Source organism: Parasteatoda tepidariorum, chromosome 7 (assembly GCF_982258835.1).
Source record: "Parasteatoda tepidariorum strain Cologne lab strain chromosome 7, Ptep-v5.0, whole genome shotgun sequence".
In the NCBI taxonomy this organism is placed as follows: domain Eukaryota; kingdom Metazoa; phylum Arthropoda; class Arachnida; order Araneae; family Theridiidae; genus Parasteatoda; species Parasteatoda tepidariorum.
The window spans coordinates 41,243,188-41,264,307 of record NC_141761.1 but is presented as its reverse complement, the minus strand read 5'-3'; the positions used below and the strand labels follow the sequence as shown (position 1 = coordinate 41,264,307).

The window sequence follows — 21,120 nt, the reverse complement described above, 5'->3', positions numbered from 1 at the left end:
ACAGTTGCTGAATCGGAAATATATATATTTAGATCGAACTCTATTTCTAATATACAAACTAATATCTAACATTTAAAGAAACAAGTACTAAATTGATGATTAATTAAATACTTTTGGTGTTATATTAAGATATTAGGGTAAAAATATAGCTTATAAAAAGCAAATTTAAAAAAAACTTGTTCATTTTATTATTTTGTCTTTTAAAATAACCTTTACCTAAATAAGAGATGCTTTCTTAAAAGGATAACAATGATAGCAAATGAAATTAGTTTAATAGTTCTGGCACAATCACATATTACAGTAATATCAGTGTTAGTTTTATTAAGACAAAAATAAACATTTTATTAATTCTAAAATAAATATTGCTATTTGAAGAACAAGAGACGAAAATATAAATTATGGTAGTTTTGACTCATTAAAACCTGCAAGCAGCAAAGTCGTCACAATTGTTTGAATATTCTAAAAGCTTTCACTCCAAAATGATGAGTCATACGTTTGTTTACATATACAAAAATAAAAGAGAATAGAAATAAACTAAACGCACTGAGTTAAGGTCATTCGTCCTCAGGGATTTCATCCATAACCTACCATCCGTCTCACGCGATCAACGATGCGTTCAAGAATTGGAGATCGCGAACATGAAAATCATCAAATGCCTATGACAAGATGTCCACAAAAAATATGGGAGTTCTTTTTTTTTTTTTTTTATTTTTTTTTTTTTTTATCCAAACACCATTTTTCTGTATGAAGAGAAAGTACGTAAAAAAAAACGAGGAAATATTTTTAAACTTTTTCCGCCTCGATGGTTTATCAAGTTCATTTGATACAATGAAATTGAAATAATGACGGTTGCAATATGTGAAAATTTGAGTTATTCTTCCCTTGAGAACTTTCACGGTATGTGAAAAGAACGTAACGTGATTGAATGATATTTTTCCATGGAATAGAGGTATGAAAATTAATAGTGTTCTCTGATAACAGTGTCATAAATTGAGATATTTTCATGACTAACATATCTTTGACTGGATAAGAGTTAAAATTTGAATTTGTAACAATCATGGTAATAATATTCGAATTAGTATCGATAAAAATAAAAAGAAGAAGGTGCATGTGTGACTGTCGCTCTCATAATCTCCAGAACAGTTTGTGTTTGTTGCTTGAACCGAAAGTTAGACAACGGGGGGCAAGGGACAATTTTAGTCCCCGATCCTAAGATTCGTTCTAAAATTACAATTAGTCTGTTCGGGAGGAACGTTTGAAAAACACATTTTTCTCATTGGTTTATCATAAGGCATTATTACAAATTAAATTGTATGCACGTTTGGTTTCAATAATTTGAAAGATAACATCAGTGATGTACAATGCGCAAAATAAAAATAATTTTAAAAAAAGGACCACCCTGAATAACTTATGATCCTATGATCAGATCTTCACGTTCTAGGACTAAATCTTAATGGCTCGAGAGGGGGACCTCAAATATGCTAACTAATATGTGCAGACGATATTTTAAGTTACGAAATCAGACACAAAAGCGTACTTCATCAACATACCATTTTTTTTTATATCTAACCGTCGTTGAACAGCCAACCCAATTTTTGGATTCACGACTACTAATGTTCCACTCCGTAGCCTTGTAATTTTGAACCCAATCCAAGAGACAAGGGAACTCCTAGATCAAGTATTGGGAGAAATTTGGTTTCGTGGAGGACTTTTTTTTTGTTGATGGAACTAACCCGCATTTGCGTTACATGGAGAGGAAGACCACGAGAGCCTCTCGGCCATTAGATTGACGGCAAGGGGACTCTAACCCATGATTCGTCTACCACTGAGGATATTTCACGTCAGCACTGTGGTCGGTGCAAGCTGGATGCGGAATTCATTTCAACCAGCCATCGTCGGGATCGAACCCCGGTTCACCTCATTGGAAGGCGAACGCTCTATCCCCTGACATACCTTTTTTTGGACGGGTTCGGAATTCTGACAACCAAAATATAGGGCGTAGCCGCAGTCTGGGAAATGGAAATATGGTCTAAATAGTTTGGTCGGGAGAGCTCTCCAAGTTTTGGACCCCTTAACGTTAATTTTACTTTTTGTGTATTTCGCCAGATCTCGATAAATTTTTAAGCAAATTGAAAAAATTTTTGCACACAATTATGAAATCCACTTATTCTAGAATAATTCCATACAAAAAATAATTTTTAAGTTAATATTTATTATTTTTTATTATTTTATGTAATAAAGGTCGAAAAAAATTTGAATATTAAGGTGTATATAATTTCTCGCATCACTTTAAAAATTATAATTTTACGTGATAAAACACAAAATTTGATGAAAATCGATTGAATAATTCCTGAGAAATTGAATTTAAAAAAAAGTCAGATATTTAAAATTCGATTTCTGAGGAACTATTCTACCGATTTTGCTGAAATTTTGTGTTTTTATAGTTAAATTATGATCTTTTAAAAGATCCAAAAAATCTACTCCTTATAATTCGAAATTTTTTCAACACCATTATTAAAAAAAATTATAAATATTTACTTATAATAAAAATACACTATTTTAAATGATATTTAAATTTCGAAATACGCAAAAAGTAAAATGAACATTAGGAGTTCAATATTTGGCCGGCTCGCCTGCCCAGACTATGGGGATTGAGTCTACCAGACCAGATTGAGGTGTCAAAATTCCGAATACGTCGAAGAAGAGGCATGTTTATCCAGAGAAAGTACGCTTTTATGTCTGATTTTCTAACTTAAAATATCGTCTACACTAATTAATTAACATATTTGAGGTCACACTCTCGAACCGTGACAGAGCTTACAGTTCTGTGTAATCGACAACGCAATTTATTACACATTCTTCAATATTTATTTATTTTTGATTCCTTATGTTAGAAAAGGGGGGGGGGTCAAGAAAAAGGCACATAGGATGACATCATGTAATCAACAGTTTGAAAACTGTATGAAACCACGTGATTATTTTCTTTCCCTTATAATCTATATTATATAAAACGCTAATACGTACGTATGTATCAATAAAACCGATGATATTTCTTTTCTCACGTTGGCAACAGTTTTCATTTTTAATTGATAGGCTTCGGCACGCAAGAGCATGTAGTGAGCATCATATGGCTAATCTATATTACATAAAACGCTTATACGTTTTAATTGATAGGCTTCGGCGCGCAAGAGCACGTAGTTAGCATCATATGTCTAATCGGGTGAATTCTCACCAAATTATCAAAAAAATTCTCACAAAATTATCTTCATCGAAGCCGATGCTTTACATCCGGCGTTCAGTACTGTTTCATATTGTTTTACAACACATGGTTTTAGCCCTCTGGTGGGAAAGACTTTAAAACAAAACTTACAACAGTTACTTTTCTCAACAACTGAAATTTAGAATAGTGTGATTAAAAAAAATATGTGAACTGTTTGCAATTTCAAATTAATATTGAAATGCACAGGTTTAGAATTTTTTACAGTGAAAAGTTTTCGGAACTTCAGTGTTCAAAAAAGTATACAAAAACTAGACGTTAAGAACGTATCTAATGAGCGAGCAAAGCGAGCATTGGATTGCGAAGCAATCCGAAATGAACTGCGAAAGCAGTTCCGGGGGTTGGTGAGCGCCAGCAAGCAGGGGGCGAAGCCTCCTAGTTATGTATTTAAAGGGTATTTCTGTCAACCGAAATAATAATAAAAAAATCAACGGTAATTGAAATGAAAAGAAATTAGTCTATTTTTTTAAGTACAAATTCATTGGAAAAATTACATTATTGGGGGAAATAAAGACTGTCATATGTTTTCCTCTATCATAATATAATATTCCTCGTGATAAGTCGAACTAAAATGTGTTTCATTTTGTTATTTAAAAGCGTAAAACCATCAAAAAGAGCAACAAATAATGATGAAATGACGCTGGAATTATTTTAACTGATCTCAATGTACCGTCATATAGCTTTCAGTTTTGTGCACAATTGCTTACTGTTAAGTTTTATTAATTGTTAACTGACTTTCTTAACTTACACGAGGAATGGATATTCAGCTAGAAGGTTAAAAAGACACTGATATTGTAAAAATTATTAGCATCATTTTTTTAAATCATTATTTAAAAACCACAGTGCATTATTAATTTTACCTAAGAAAGTTTGGACGAAATTAATTTTTAGTTAATTTGTGTGAAAAATAACCCGTCTTTAAAATTTGCTGACCAACTGCAACTCCGCTGTAAATTGTGGTGGTGCAATGCGCTCTCTTTTCAGCATTAGAGAGATTTTGCAAAGCATTATGGTTTCCCCATACTTTAACGCGAACGCTATTCGGTATGCTCAAAAATTTCCCAATTAATAGCAGTATCAAAACGAGGTATAAAATAAGACACGTTGAAGTTAACGAAAGACAAACCCTGCGCCTTATCTCTCAATTGTTTTCTAATTATCATTGATAAGGATGAATCCCAGATCGTCGCGAACAACCCATTGTTGTAGTTTTAACGGGACGTTAACAAAAAAGACAAAACACCAAAAATATTATTCATATAAAAAGTTGAACAAACAAAATTTATAAATAAATCTTTAAGTGTAAGAGAATTGAATTATTTAGGTTTATAACATATACATAAGAAAAACTTTTATAATTCATTTTCGTAAGTAACCTTATGGAAATACAAGCTTTTTTTCCCCTCAATATTCGGTAAAACAATGAATCGGCAAATTAGTTTGCAATTTGAAAGGTCAAGTTTGTAATTTGTGTGTCAACCACGCTTTATTATTTGGTAATTTAATTATTTTAAATTTAGTAATTTAATTACTATTATTTTAATTTATATATTTGTTTATTTCGTTTTATTTATTCTTTTTCATTTTTTTTATTTATTTAGTTTGTTTTTTTCATCGTACTTATTCCATTTCATTTATTCTTTTTCATATATTTCATTTATTCGGTGAAACAGTGAATCGACAAATCAGTTTGCAATTTGAAAGGCCAAGTTTGTAATTTGTGTGTCAACCACGCTTTATTATTTAGTAATTTAATTATTTTAATTTTAGTAATTTAATTATTATTATTTTAATTTATATAATTGTTTATTTCGTTTTATTTATTATTTTTCATTTTTTTAATTTATTTATTTTGCTTTTTTCATCGTATTTATTCCATTATACTTATTATTTTTCATATATTTTTAATTTACTTACTTCATTCACGCTTTTATATTTTTACCATTCATTGTTTTTACTTCATGTACAACAGAAATTTGCATTAATAGATATTTGTAACATAGATGTTTGTGTTGCATAGATATTTTTAATAGATACTTGTAACATAAAACTGTAAAAGGACACGGAAACTTCCATTTAACTGCAGTAACGTTTGTTTCTATTTTAATCAACACAGAAGCTTTCTTTCAATTAAAACCGAACGCACTGCTTTCTGAGAAAGATCAGATTACAAATGAAAAGTTGCCGCAGCAATACTAGTTCACTATTATCACAGTTTTTTTTTTTTTTATTTCCATTTAGCTCTTTTAGTTTTGCATATTTTTTTCCAATATAAGTTTCTGCATTCACAATGTCATAAAACATGTTAACCTTTTTACAAAACATTGGAAACTTATAGTATAAGTTTAAATAAAAAAAAATTTATGTTTTGCTTTTTCATACGTTTTTAGAAGAATAAATATATAATAATGGTTTTTATGTGCACATCGTAATGTACTTGCAATCACAAAGTATCTTTATTCTGTTAATTCTCACTTCATATTAAAAAATCATAAATGTCGTGGCTGTTTTTAGGTTTTTTAACTTCGCATTACATTTGATTTTGTTGCCTCAAAACTATAAGACTTAGAAACCTGAAATTGCGAAGATGTGTAAAAAATGTAGAGCAATTACGATGGAGTAAAAAATTTAACATTTCATAATTAATCGAAATTATTAACTGTTAAACTTGTAGTAAAAATACAATGCGGGGAGCTCTGCCAGTCTACAGAATTAAATTTTGATGTGCTGATTAGGCCATTTTTATTTATGCACTTAAACAATTTTTTTTTTCAAAATTTCCATGCATTTGAAATATGTTGAATTTATATATGATTTTTGGGCTAATTTTTTTACGCTTTTTTTTGTAACATTTTGTTTCATTGTATAAAATTCGTAAAATTTAGAAACTTTTAAGCACGAAAGTGTGTAGAAATGTTTACAAGAAGTACGATGGAATAAAAGAAATTTAACATTCGATATGTTCGAGATGTAACAAAACAGAAATCAAGGCGTAAAAAACTGTTAAATTTGAAGTAGAAAAATAACATGAGAATCATTCTGTTGTCTGCATAATTACAATACAGAGTTGGAAATGTGCTGAATAGTAGTTTTTATTTATAAACTTAATGCAACTTTTTCTTTCCAAAGTGCTACAATTTTATTTGCTTCTTTTATCCGGTTTTTCTTTTTTTGCTTTAAATAATGATTATTTATTATTGTAGAAAAATTTCTTTATTTAATTAACTCGAACTTGGCTTGATGTCAAAAATAACTAAGAAAATGAATAAATTTAATAAATAAATATGAGATTGAGAGATAAGATGCTGCCAGATCTTAGCATTTATATCGAAACTTTTAAAAATACGAATTGCTCACAAGAGATAAAAACTTTTTCCAATTTGAGCATGGTATAAGGTTTCCGTTATATATTGTTACAAAGTCAAATTTATTCTCATTTATTACTTTTTATTGTGCCGCACCAGAATTAAATTTTTTTTTCAAGTTTAGTAGTGTATTTTTCAAATGTAGTCATATTTTTCTATATGATGAACATACTATTAGCAAAACATCCCCAGAGGTTGCTGAGTGGAACCTCTAAGTTTCATAAAAAAAATTTACTAATTTCAATAGTGAAAATAATACAAAAAATTTTTATCGTAAGAATTTCAATTTTTATAAAACTTTAATTTTTTTTCTATAAAGTAAGTTCTATTAAAAATAAAATTTACTAATGATATCATAACAAATAACATTTAAACGAATTAATTAATAAATATTATTCATAAACACAAAACATGTTAATAAATAGAAAAAAATTATTATACACATCAATCATAATCTTCGGATGGATTTCATCTGGATGGAAATACATACAGTTACTTATGAATCAAAATTGATATTTTTGAATGAATGGAAATTTGTAATTACTTTTTAATCATTTATAACAAATGACATTCATTAATGGTGAATCAATTCTAAAATGGAAAAAAATATTCAGTTAAAGTAAAATGTGTGCATTTAATATCTTTAAAAATATTTTTAATCGTAATTTTTTTTAATCTAATATCTCGTAACATTTTTTTAGAATAACTAGTCATGAGTATTGCTTCCGAATTTAATCTTGATCTCGAAACAGGATCAAGTTAAAAGTAGTGTTAGAGCTGGTTATATGTTGCTACAAAACTTTTATCAATCTACATAAGATTTAAAAAAAAAACTTTAAAATCAAATTTGCTTCAGTTAGGTGCAAATTACGTGTATGTTCACTTTTAAGAAAAAAACGAAAAATACTAGAGATTAAAATTAATTAAAGATTAATAATTGATAAATATTCCAATTAGTAATTACTTTTGTCAACCAGATTAATATATGTGCTAAATAATCCATAAAGATTCGATTGTCAAAAAAAATAGCCTGACTCTATGTTTAATGCTTAATTTACAGTTTCCTCTAAATTATTAAGAAAGTTTGACAAGAAATTTTATGAATTTCATAAAATTAAAATGCAGGGTTTCAAAAAAAATATTGGACAAAATTAAACGTATCAGATATTTTTAATTTATTTCCTAATATTTACATTGATATGACTCACATCATCAGATTTGTAATAAAAAAAATTTTGCTTCTTTTATTAAAAATTTTTTTTATTTATTATTACTTTCAGGTACACAGTATATTGACTTCAATAAATATATCCAGGTACAAAGAAAATGGGGAATTGCCCGATAAGATAGGTAAGATTAATTATCTATTTTGTCATCCACTCTTTCTATAAAAGTTCATTGAATTAATTCAATTTTTTAATTATTATTATTTTATTAAAAAATCAAAATCGATGTTGCTTCTTGTGTTTAAGAGAAACTAAAAAGTGCAAAACTATCCAATTAAATAACTAAGTAATAACTAAAGTAATAAATAAAGAAGATAATAAAGAATTCTGCTGTAAATAAAACAGAAAAACAAAGAGAGCACAGTAAAATACAAAATAAAATCAAAAGCGCCATAAAATACAAAAAAGATAATTCGTTACCGATCAAATACGTATTCTACAAAAAATTAATTTTAATTTTTTCCAAAATTTAAAAGCAGTACGAGGTCAATCATTATATAGAGAACCATGAAATAAGGTAATTTGTTCAAATTTGATGTATTGTAATGAACACATTATAATGGCAATTTGGTGTGGTTGGTGTAGTGTAGATGACTAATTGAAGATGATAATGAAAACAAAATCAATGAACTGACAGTTGATGATGAGAACAGAATCATAATCACAATAAAACTTTTATTCAGTCGTAGTTGAAACAAAATTATACGAATATTTTATCTAAATGACGTTTTTATCAATAAGGACAGGCCATAAGAAATAAATCTCCATAATCAGCCTAGTCAAAAGCCATATTAAAAGTGGTATTTAATTAACTCTTCGTAGTATATGAATGACAGATCCATTTTTGGCGCATTATAGAAAAAGGATACTGCCAAAGGGAAAGCCAATTCAGTCATCCTCATGATACCTCATGTTAATATATAAATAATTTGGCTACATTTTTATCACCAAAAAGACCGTGAGAAATTAATATAACCCTGCAACTAAAACATTATTGTGGTTAGAGAAATAAAGCAGTTTAAGGAACGGAGAATTAAAAATAGATTTTGATGTTTGATTTAGTCGCGACTGTGAATAATTGAGCTATTCATTTGTATTGAATTAAAAAGTTGGCTATTATTGATTGTTAAGAAGAGAATAAAATATTTATATTTTCTTTTCATAAAATGTAATAAAAAGTAAATAATTTGTTTTATTTAACTAAAATTGAATTAAGAATGATTAAAGAAAATAAATTTATAAAATTAATGAAATTTTAAAAGCTAGGAAACATGCCTATAATGTCATCACTCAAATATTTTTTTTTTTAACGAGAGTGCAAGTAGGCAGTATTTAATTTCTCTTTTTAAATAAAAAAACGTCACGAATAGTCTACTTCTTTAAAATAAAATTGGAAAGATAAGAGCATTTTAAAGGCACAATCTAATAGTGTGTTAAGAAAACTCCCTGAATGGCACATATTTCCAATGTAATATTTAAGAGACGTCTTATGTCACAAATAGTCTACTTCTTTAAAATAAAATTGGAAAGATTAGAGCATTTTAAAGCCACAATCGAATAGTCTGTTATGAAAACTCCTTGAATGGCACATCTTTCCAATATAATATTTAAGAGATGTCTTATGGTTTTCTCTTAAGTAAACATAAATGGCATAATGTATTCATGCATTTTTATCAGTATATTCTCCCAAAAGTTATTTTTGCAAATCACATCACTTCAAAATTCCATATTTTTCTGCATCCATGTTTCGTATTAATGGCATCAATTATATATTTGATATGCTTTTGAATGGCCTTAAGACATGCAAAACTTCCATTCGTTGGCTAATTTAAAAATCAAATCAAATTCTTTTTAAAATAAAATGATAGAGTTATTTAAGAGACATAATTGACAAATTTGATTTGTCTTCTATATTGAAGTGATTATTTATAGAGAATCCATTGTTATCGGAGGTATACGTAGTTTATGTTTTTGCTATATTTTGGTGTTTTTCTTGAATTAAATTCAGTGGTGATTACTAACAATCAATCTTAATGATCAAATATTCAATTTTTATTAAATTAAAAGTAGATTTAAAAACGGGTACTTTGGGATTATCTGGTGGACCATTTTTGCCAAACCAGATATTCTTCTGCTCCAATCACCGCAAATTTTAACATATTTACAGTGCGCAGTGTAATTCTTGACTATGCAAGTTTGTTTTCTTAAGCGTGTTGTAATATACATTTTTTTTTTTTTTTTTTACTCCGCTGCAAAATGAATTTAGGATTTTCCTAGCACCGAAGGGAGGGCAGTGGCATATTTTCAAAAGTATGGAATCATTTCGTTTAAGAAAATGCGCGTGAATGGCCACGATGTGACACTGTATATCAAAACTGATAAGAAATGGCGGTACGATGAACGAGATGAAAGGAATTTATGTGACAGCGACTGCACAAGGATAATGACTTGTTTGCTTGCTCTTTAAAAGCCATCAAGGATTTTTGGCCGTCCATATGATTAATATAAATGGTTAGATTAAGGAATAATTCAGTGTGTAATTCTAAAAAAATAGAAATTTTCACTTTTTTTTATTCTTTTTATTACACTTTTTTATTGCGTAATTTTACACTTATATATTTTTTTTGCTATTATTATTTTAATATTATTATTATTTGATGAATTTAATGCGTTAGAATGTTTATTTTGCAAATTGCTTTTCATTATGATGGAGTCAAAGGATATGCGAATTTTTGCGAGCAGGTCGGTTTGATAACCCCAAAGTACCTAAAAACGTAATTAATGCATCTACTTGATAAAAAGCCGAACACACATTGATAAAATGGCAAGTATTATCATTTATTGGTTATAAAAATATTTCTACAAAATGTTAAACAGTATGAAAAAACATTAAGTGGAGGACTGATTGATTTCAAATTTGAAAATATCAGAAACTGAAGGCGAGAGAGAAAGGAACCAATGATATATAACATGTTTATGCAGATATATTGAAATTTATTAACAAAAGTTGCAAAAAGATGGCAATGTTCTCTCTTTAACGAGCACTTCAAAAGAATACATATAACCTAGGACTGTAATCTAACCTGTGGTATTATAGTATCAGAAACAAACGTTGTCTTTTTAGAATACAAGATTAAAACCTCTTAATCTGGAAAGACAACCTCCTTTCACGTTTTTACACTAGAACTGATCGTTCTGATTATCAATGGTTTGAATCGCCAGCTGCTGGCAATTTTTGTAACTAAATTTCAAAACTTTCTACGTAAAATTCTTGCAGGTTTACGATAAATATAACGTTTTAGTCTCCTTCTTCTGTCTCTCTTTATTTTTGAGATTTTTAATTTTGAAATCTGTCTGTCCTTCCCCAGACACCCCGTATATAGCTTCAAAGCAGATACAATTGTAAATTCAATTTAGGTCTGCAATTTTTACTGATGGTAGGAGCTTTCAAAGATGCGTTTGCACTCCACGATCCATCAATTTTAGAACCAATTAGCCTTCAAGAGATTCGAGGTCGTATCCAAGATCTTGATGAAGGAACTGCGGAACTAGATTTAAGGTACGAGCTTAGCAAGAAATGGGGAAGACTTTGCGGGAGGCAACCCATCCACGAAATCAGAGATTATTTTGGAGAGAAGATAGCATTCTATTTCGCCTGGGTCTCAACATTTATGACATCTCTATGGATTCCAGCCATACTTGGTCTCGCAGTCTTCATCTATGGAGTCTTCAAAAAGTGAGTAATTGACAATATCATTTATGGCTGAAATAAGTATTGTTTAACTACATAAAAAGGATAGTTTCATATGCACTATAATAAGTTATTTTGGAAAATTAACAAAGCATTTTTATTCCCATTTTAATATGTTGCCGATGTAGTATGATTATTTTTCATTCATTATTTAAACATTAATTTAAATATTCTGACGTTATGGTAAATAAGCATTTTTAAAAGTATCACACGAAAGTTTAAAAATAATGAAATTCAATCTGAAGTAGAGCCTATAAGAATAATTATCCATAAAATAGGCAATGATTTTTTTATTTATTTTGAAGGTGGTCCTTGTTAATTATTTAAAAATGATTTAATGGGCCACCTTTAAACATTATTTTAAAGATGGTCCAAAAATCTTTAAAATAAGTTTAAACACATCTTTCTCTATAACATGCTTTTCCAAAAAAAATTTATCTTTATTTTTATTATTAATGCCAATAGCATATTTTTCAATGTTAAATAATTTTCTAAATTTTCCTGTTCAGCTGAATTTTACACCAAAAGTGACAAAGTATCAGTTTATGAAAATAGAAGTGAATTATATATAATTTTTTTGCTTACTTAGATCAGGTATTGGCAAACTTTTTTGGTCGGGGGCCAAAAATCAAGAAAAAAAAATTTGGTGGGCCACGTAAGAACTTCAAAATTTTAAAAAAATTAAAAAGCGATATACAAGTTTTAATTTAAATATTTAGTGAGATGAAGGAAATTGCGATTTCATCTTTAAAAGTTCCTTATATTAAGGTTCGAAGTGAGATATGCTTATTTTAAGGAACAAGACTAAATGCTTTTCTGTTAGTCTACTTCTGAAATGATTTTTTCTAAGTTTCATAGTTGAAAACTCTTGCTCACATACATAAGATTAAGCAAACATAGCACTGATTTTCTGGGCATGAAATATTAAATTTTGGAAACTAGCTTTTGGTAATGATTTGTAAAACTTTGGCATATTTAGAAACAACTGCTTCAGATGATTGTTAGATTGTCCGCTCTTTGGAGCGTAAAATGCGCAGTCTGCCAAATGTGAAGTACAATTTACCTATATTAGATTCCATAAGTCAGCTCCTCGAGAAAGACAAACACTAGTTGGAGCCAATCTACGACCATTCTATAAAGAACTTCTGCTTTCAACATTTTACCAATTGAAGCTGTCTGTGCTGACTATTTCCATCAATTTATGTTTTGTAGAACAAAAATAGAGAAAGTAAAAATGTCATCAGTATTTTGTTAAAAAAGGAAAAACAGAAATAATTTTAAACATAGTCGACAAGAAAATGGATGTATATAGTTTATATTTGCCACTGATCTACAAAAAAAAATTCTATCCGCGGGCCGTAGTTTGCCCATCCCTGACTTAGATCAAATGTTTATTAGTTAATGGAACTTGGTAAACCGTATTTTTACAAATACTGAGTGCGGCTAAATTAACACAATTGACGAAGAAATTAATTATAGGCTGTTGGCTTTCTCTGATAAACAAACATTTTGGAAATAAAAAATAAATCTTTCAACAGAATTGAATGGTGGAACCTTTTTAACAAAACGTTTTTCCTATATTCTTTAGTTTTCTGTAACAAGAAAAGGGAGATAGAATTTGCAACTAAAAAACATATTTAAAAAATTATTGTATTCCAAAAAAAGCCGCTATTAACGATTTTTAACATCACCACATAAAAAATTTTGAAAATATTTTACATTTTTTAATTCAAAAACATTCAGTGAATAGTTTGTCCTACACGGAGAAGAAAATTCTGGCGAAATTACCTTACTGCAGTGTTTCCCAAACTTATGACTTTTGTGTACCCTTTCTAAATTTTTCGTAACGCTGTGTACCACTAATAAAAAATGAATGCATTTTCTACTATAAAAAAATTACACAAAAGTTAAAAATCACAACTGGCTGTTGACACCACTAAATATTAACTGTTAACTCTGCAAAAAATAGCAAATAGAAAAATACGTAATCGTAAATTTTCATGGCTAGCTTTGTTTTTAAATAAAAAATTTTGAAATTTTCGTTTGTTGCAAGATGTTTCGCATAATAACGCGTACCCCCGCTAAACTGTTACCGTACCCCTGGGGGAACGCGTACCACACTTTGGGAAACACTGCCTTACTGTATGGTAATGACAGTTCTGGTAGGAAAAAAAACGTATTTCGGGTTGACAAAACTAAAATATACGGTATTTAAATCGTTTATTTAGTAATTTTTCCCTTCATGTAAGTGGATAAATGGCAACGGTTTAACGGAAATTCTGGTTTTCAAAATTATAGTTCTTATTTACGCCACATTTAGTAAAAAATACAAAAAAGAATTGTAAATTTAACCGAATGAAAGGCTTTTATGCCATGCTCTAAAATATGATAAAATTTCCAAATTTTATCGCATAGTATAAAACCATATTTCATTGTTAATTTTACCAAAGTGCTTCGGTAAAAATTTCCAAGCTTTTCGGTGTTCCCTTAGAGCTAGAAACACGTTGATAGTAGTTTTGACCATACTTATTTTCTTACTATAAATATCCTTGTAAGCAAGAGTATTCTGAAAAAGAAACACACGTTATAGTTATGTGTGAAAAATAGTTATGTTGCATGTAGGAGTTGCAACATTGCACAAATTGTTGCTAAAAACATTACAACTGGAATCTAATGGAATGGTTTTCATAAACCGCTGGAAGCAATTAATTTACTTTACTTCCCATCTACCCGATCTCGTTGCTTTTCACTGGTATAAGTTTCATTTAAAAATACCATTCAAAAAAAGTTTCATTAAAAAAGTGGACAAGTAGCTCATAAAGATAAAAGAGAATTAGGAAAAACTGTTCTTGTATGTTAAATAAAAGTAATGTAAAACTTTGGATCGGGAAGTTCATATTTCATCTTATATTCATATAATGAAACACCATTTCGAAGAAATATGTTCATTATGTCGACAACATGCATAGCATTGCTTATACTTTTACATGCTACAAAAGTCATGAAAACGCAATTAAGAAGTTTATATTTTAACTTGTACGAATTTTCTAATAATTTCTTAAAGAAAATGTTCCATTAAATCTGAAATAAACTACTACTTCTCCATTCTCTGACCTCCCTTCTGAGTTCTTTAAAAAATAAATAAAAAAAATCAAAGCACAATTTGTCCAAAAAAACCTCTACGTAACATTTTCAACATAATTATCGAAATATGGTACAGCATAACAGTCTACGGCATATTTCTCCGGGTGTTATGCATAATATGTTTAACTCACTGTAATTTGTATAATGTATAACGTATGACATTTGTATAACGTATGGCATTTGTATAACGTATGATATTTGTTTAGCATTATTTAGATTTAAAAAAAAAAGAAAACTTCTTCATTAACCATATTTACTGGAGTTATTAAGTTTTATTACTTTGATTGCTTATTTTTCTGTCATTGTTTTCTTTGCAGAATAGCCAGTACCGAAAAATTAAAAGTTTCGCACATTATAGACATAATCAAATCTTCCAGTGATAACGATCTCACGCCATACTTTGCTGCCGTCATTTGCCTTTGGGGTAGGCAAAATGTTTAACTTGATCATTCCAGCATGAATTATTTTAATTTTATTGCATGCCGCTTACAGCCAATAGTCTACAAATCAGGTTCTTTTTTTTTTTCTTTTTAGTCATCGCCCCCTTCCCGTAGCAAATACCATTTATGTTTTTAAAGGTTATTTAAAAATGGCAAAATTATATCCTCAAAGATGGTGGGATTTAAAAATCGTAAAATAACATAGTCGAAAAAACTGTTTCGAATTTAAATGGTAACTTTCCCCTCCTCTAGAACGATAACAATGTATAATAAACATCCCTATGCAATGCATGCGCTTGAATTATTTAATATTTTTTTAAAAAAAATTCAAACAGAGAATTAAAATTGAAATTCTTATTACCAAATTTGTATTGTCCTTCTTATTAATTTAATTTGAGGGTCTTTATTAAGTTATCTTTCTTTAAGCTTGAGCATTTGCAAAGGTCAAGTTTTGAAAAAACTCTCAACTTTTTTTCATAGAAAAGATTACGTCCGAATTGGCTGCTCATTTGCTGACACTCACTCACACTAATAAATATTTTATCTTTAAGAATCTTATTGGGTTGTTCGGAAAGCATTTTCTTCCAAGTGAAAATGAAAAGGGATTTTCATATATTGCAAATAAATAAATGAGGTGTCCAAAATAAAAGCAGTTCGAAAATATAAGAGTTATCACTGAAATCTATAAGTAAAATATAAGTCATGATCGATGTTATAAATGTTTTAGGAAACACTTTAATTTTGACCACCCGTAAATTCTCCATACTCATTCAGTACCTTTCACCTCCTATCTGGTATTTCGTTGTCTATCAAATATGTAAGAGGTCCTACGCTATCTTGGTGGAATATTAAGCGTTTTCTATTTATTTATTTTTATTACGTTTCCTATTAATGGCATTTTCTGTTTGAGTATATGTTTCAATTCTTCTATCTAATTACACGACCTTTCAAAATTGATCATGATATAGCCAGTAAAAAAAGCGACTTCTTTGAAATCATATTTTCATATCTCACTTTTAATAGGGCATTAAACAAGAATTATTACGCAGTATCAAAACAAACATTTTTACAAACAAGTTTTGCTAAATCAGCTGTGAAAATATATAACATCGCGGGACTATGTCATAACATGTCAAGTAAAAAGTTTAAAAAAATGAGGTTACTTTTCAAACAACCCATTATAAAATTTGAAATCCATTGAAAATTAATCATTTGTTAAGTTTTTTTTTTCAAAACTTCATAAATTTACTTAGAATTTACTTCATAAATTTAAGATGTTACAGAACTAATAAAATATTATGATTCAAAGATTTTCTTACTTGTAGGAACAATTTTCACTGAAGTATGGAAGCGCAAGCAGATATCTCTTGCCAGACAGTGGTTTGTCGATAACTTTGATCATGTTGAACCCGACAGACCACAATTTTATGGCACAACAACACAAGTGAATCCATTTACGATGCAGTTATTACAGATATATCCTTTCTACAGAAGATTATTTAAGTACCTGTTTTCGATATCCATACTTTTAGTTATGGTATGACTACAATTGTGCTTTCTATTTTAATGGAAACAGAAAAAAAATCATAACTGTAAAATTGCCGTCTTAACAGCACACTGCTTAAAAAAAATTCTGTTATATTACGGAAAATTTCTGGCAGCAAAGTTGCCAGCGTATGCTACGGAAAAACACGTTGACAAAAATTTCCTGAAACGAAACACTATAGAAAATATCTCACCGCACCAAATGTTTTCCGTATGTAATTAGCGGAGAAATTTGGCATGACCCTTTGATTTATCTAGTGATAGTTCTAAAATTTTGATTAGTTTTTTAATTATTCTAATTTTTGCGTGACTTTTCGCGGTTTTTGAGATATCGAAAATCATCACATTTGAAAGAATCGTCGTAGAGTTTTTTTTTTCGTCGATCCTGGAGCGTTGTTGTAGTTGTAGTTAACTTACGTCGCACTAGAGCTGCACGATGGGCTATTGGCGGCGACGGTCTGGGAAACACCCCTGAGGATGATCCGAAGACATGCCATCACAATTTTGATCCTCTGCAGAGGGGATGACACTCCCGCTTCGGTAGCCCGACGACATACACGCGAAGGCGAGCACTTTACGGTAATGCAGTTTAACGAGAACCAATACCGCACACCCTCGGTCCCTAAGCAGACTGATCCAAGTGGTCACCCACCAGCACACTGACCGTATCCAGTGATGCTTGACTTCGGTGATCTGCTGGGAACCGTTTCTAAACGATCAGTCCACTGCGGGACATCCTGGAGCGGGATTGGAACCCGGGACCTGACCATTGGGAATAGATCGGATGAGGCCTTAACCACCATACATTTAGTAGACATCTTTTCAAAATATCAAATTATTTATAGCCGCTTTGATACCAAAGTTTTGCATATTCGGAACTGAAAGAATCTCTCTCCTACGGACATAATCTGTATCAATGATTACAGATTTTATTTTTTAAATGAAAAAAATGTCTTTTTGACAAATTTCGATGCAGTTTAACGGTAAATGTCTGTAATTTTAGGGAACTGAAATTTTTCGCCTGAAAGTTACAGAATTATCTTTTTTAACAGAATTTTTTTTACAGTTCACATGAAACTGATAACATGATAATTTTTAATGTGCAAACAAAAACGAGCCTATAATGTCAAATTTAACTACATATGAAACCCATTTAATAAAACTAATTATAAATTATGCATAAAAATCAGTGTTTTACAGACAAAACTATTATTTTATCTGCAATATCCCAACCACATCCCAATATTTATTTATTAATATGCAGCATTAAAAATAAATATTTGCTATTAAAACTTTTATTTTAACTGGAAGGCTCCGCCACCTGTTCGCTTCCCCACTGACTTCCATGGTTGATTCTCATTCATAATTGAAGATCAGGGGGAAAGAATGGCTAATGTCCATTTCTTGCAAAAATTATATTTGGATTGCCATCAATTGTTGCATTTTGAGGATTACTAAGTTTTGGTAAATTATCAACATAAAAAATCAGTTCCCGTGCGAGTTATTGCACACAGATGGGTCTCGCTGAAGAGAAACTATTAATCTCCATACTCAAATTAATTGTTCAGAATCAGCCTTCAGAAACATTAATCATTCTTCCCCCTTGATTTGCTTAAAAGATTTTTTAAAAGTCGATAGAAAAGACCACTTTTGCTAAAAAGCTATTTTGTCCTACGAAAGTGATTTTAGTGATTCATGGATTTTATCGGACAGCCCCAGCTCACTACAACATCTAAGTGACTGGTCCTCTGCAAGCACTGAAACCAGCGTTTTTATTCTACACAAACTAAGGACAATCTCTAAGAATCACGATATCCACCTCCACTGGATTACATCACATGTCGATATTCGCAGCAATGAGGTAGCGGATCGATTGGTGAATCAGTCACTGGCTCCTCACTTACGGTTAGCCTGATGGCAAGGGGGCTCTAACCCATGAACCGTCTACCACTGGGGATATTTTGTGGCAGCACTGCGGTTGATGCAAGCCGGTGCGCAATTCGAATTGACCATCCATCGCTGAGATTCGAACCCGATTCACCTGATTGGAAGGCGAATGCTTTATCCCCTGAGCCACCACAGCCATCTGCTGGATCATGTGGCCATCTTAAGTGCCTTACTTTTGAGGGAGACAGAAAGATCTTTCCTACTTGCAAAAAATGTTGCGTTTAGCCAGCTTTGTCGGAACATATTCTAGTTTGCCTTGATCCTACCTCAGATTCCCTTCTTGCTCAGGATTTTCTGGAGCTTATGGAGCTTATCTGAACTGTTGCATATCCTCTTAATCTGACATGTGTCAGATTAAGAGGATAAGCAACAACAAACTTAAGAATGCAGAAATAAATGAGAATTCATTTCACTTGTTAATCTTAATAACGATAATATTATATCATAATAACTGTTCGCATATGAAACAGTTTTTACTTCTCTTCGGACTATATATTTTTAAAAATGTTTATATAAATGTTATGATTTATATCTGACGACATTTAATCTCTCTGTCTTACTTTAATTTTTTCTTGTCCCGCAGTGGACTGATCGTTAAGTCACAGTTCTCAGCAGATCACCGAAGTCAAGCATCACTGGCTGCGGTCAGTGTGCGGGTGGTTGACCACTGGGATCAGTCTGCGTAGGGACCGAGTGTGTGCGGTATTGGTTCTCGTTAAACTGTTCTACGGTGAACTGTTCTACCAACTTCGCTTGCAGGTCGTCGGGCTACCGAAGCGGGTGTGCCATCCTCTCTGCAGAGGATCAAAATTGTGATGGCATGTCCTCGGATCATCCTCATGGATGTTTCCCAGACTGTCGCTAATAGCACATTGTGCAGCTCTAGTGCAACTTAAATGAACTACAACAACAATCACTATTTATTCTTTTTATTTATTTCTATCAGTTCAATCACGAGATTATAAAATAAAAATTGCAAGAGAGTTAAATTTTTCGACAACAATCGATAAAAAATTTATTATCTCTGTATATTAAAAAATCGTAAAGGCCGTCGTCGACCCTGTTTTGGGTGTTTAACTTAATTTTGTTTTGCTGTGCAAAAGTTATAAAAGTAAGAAACTTAAAGTTACGAAGGTTTATAGAGAAATTTATAAGGAGTTTGATGGAATTTTAAAAAAATTGCTGCCAAATAATTCGTTCATGAATTATTTACTGATAAATGTTTAAAAAAAATTCTTGTTAAAATTATGATACAAAATGATCTTCTCAGCACATCAAATTTCAACTCAGTAGTTGCATTTCAGCTTACAGTAGGTCGACCAACATGGTTTTCTTTTACTACAAGTTTAACAATTAGTAATTCTTGAACTAATTGCCAAGTCTGAAATTACTTTATTCCATTAAAGTATACGTACTTTTTTCTATAAACATACGTAATTTCAAGTTTCTAAGTCTTAGAGATTTTGAGCATCAAAGCAAAATGTCAAATAAAACAATAAAAGAAAGAAAAAAATTCCCAAAAAAGGAAGAAAAAAAGACACTTAAAATTGCAAACAGTCTTTCTAGTAACGAACTTTCTTAACTTTCGAACAAATTGCAGCTGCGAAAAAGAAAAAAAACTCTGTGTTAAGTTTATAAACAAATGTAGTTCTTTCAGCATGCCGTGTTTCAACTCTCTTTTTGTATTCTTACTCCCTTCAGAGCTGCTCGTATGATATTTTTTCTAAAAACGGTGTGTTTTTTTTCCCAAAGAAAGTACGTTTTTGTGTCTGATTTAGTAACTTAAAATATCATCTGCGCTAATTAATTAGCATATTTGAGATCATCGCCTCGAACTATTTAGATTGTCCTAGAACGTGAAGATCCGATCATTCGATCAAAAGTTAATTTTGTTGGTCCTCTTATTCTATTTTATTTTTTTTTCTACACACCTTTATAATCTCAAATTTTTAAGTCTAACAGTTTCTACGTTGCATAACAAAATGTAACTATTAAGTTGAACTCCCAAGATAGCGGTAGCGGCCCATGTGAGTATTGAACATTGAGCAAAAATCAGTATTCATTATTTTTCATATTTACTTAACAGAAATAATGTAAGTTCAGCTGCTGTATCATACTGAGTTGCTTAAGCCATTTTTTTTTTCATTTTTAACAGGTAGTATTAGTTTTTATTAGCGTGACATCTGTGATTCTCTATCGCGTTTACATGACGATCACCATTTGCGAAGATAATGCAGCCTGTGATCTCTTACATGGAACCATCATAGCTACACTACTTAACACCATTTCTATTATGATTTTAGGAAAGGTACATTAAGTTTTTAATTTAGTAATAATTTCCTTATTGATAATTTCGCTACTAATAATTTCTTTATTTACAATTTCTTTAATATTAATTTATGTTGTAATAATTTTGGTTCTTACC

General features: G+C 30.3%; 1 protein-coding gene across 1 annotated transcript in view; it reads left to right on the top strand.

Moving 5' to 3' along the window:
• The window catches only part of LOC107445504 (anoctamin-7), a 56,500-nt gene that overhangs the window by 15,576 nt on the left and 19,804 nt on the right, over nt 1-21,120 (top strand). The window contains exons 5-9 of the mRNA XM_043045771.3: nt 7,923-7,992; nt 11,286-11,604; nt 15,081-15,187; nt 16,529-16,740; nt 20,851-21,003. Coding sequence (XP_042901705.1) covers nt 7,923-7,992; nt 11,286-11,604; nt 15,081-15,187; nt 16,529-16,740; nt 20,851-21,003 — 861 coding nt within the window. The remainder of the gene's footprint in view (nt 1-7,922; nt 7,993-11,285; nt 11,605-15,080; nt 15,188-16,528; nt 16,741-20,850; nt 21,004-21,120) is intronic.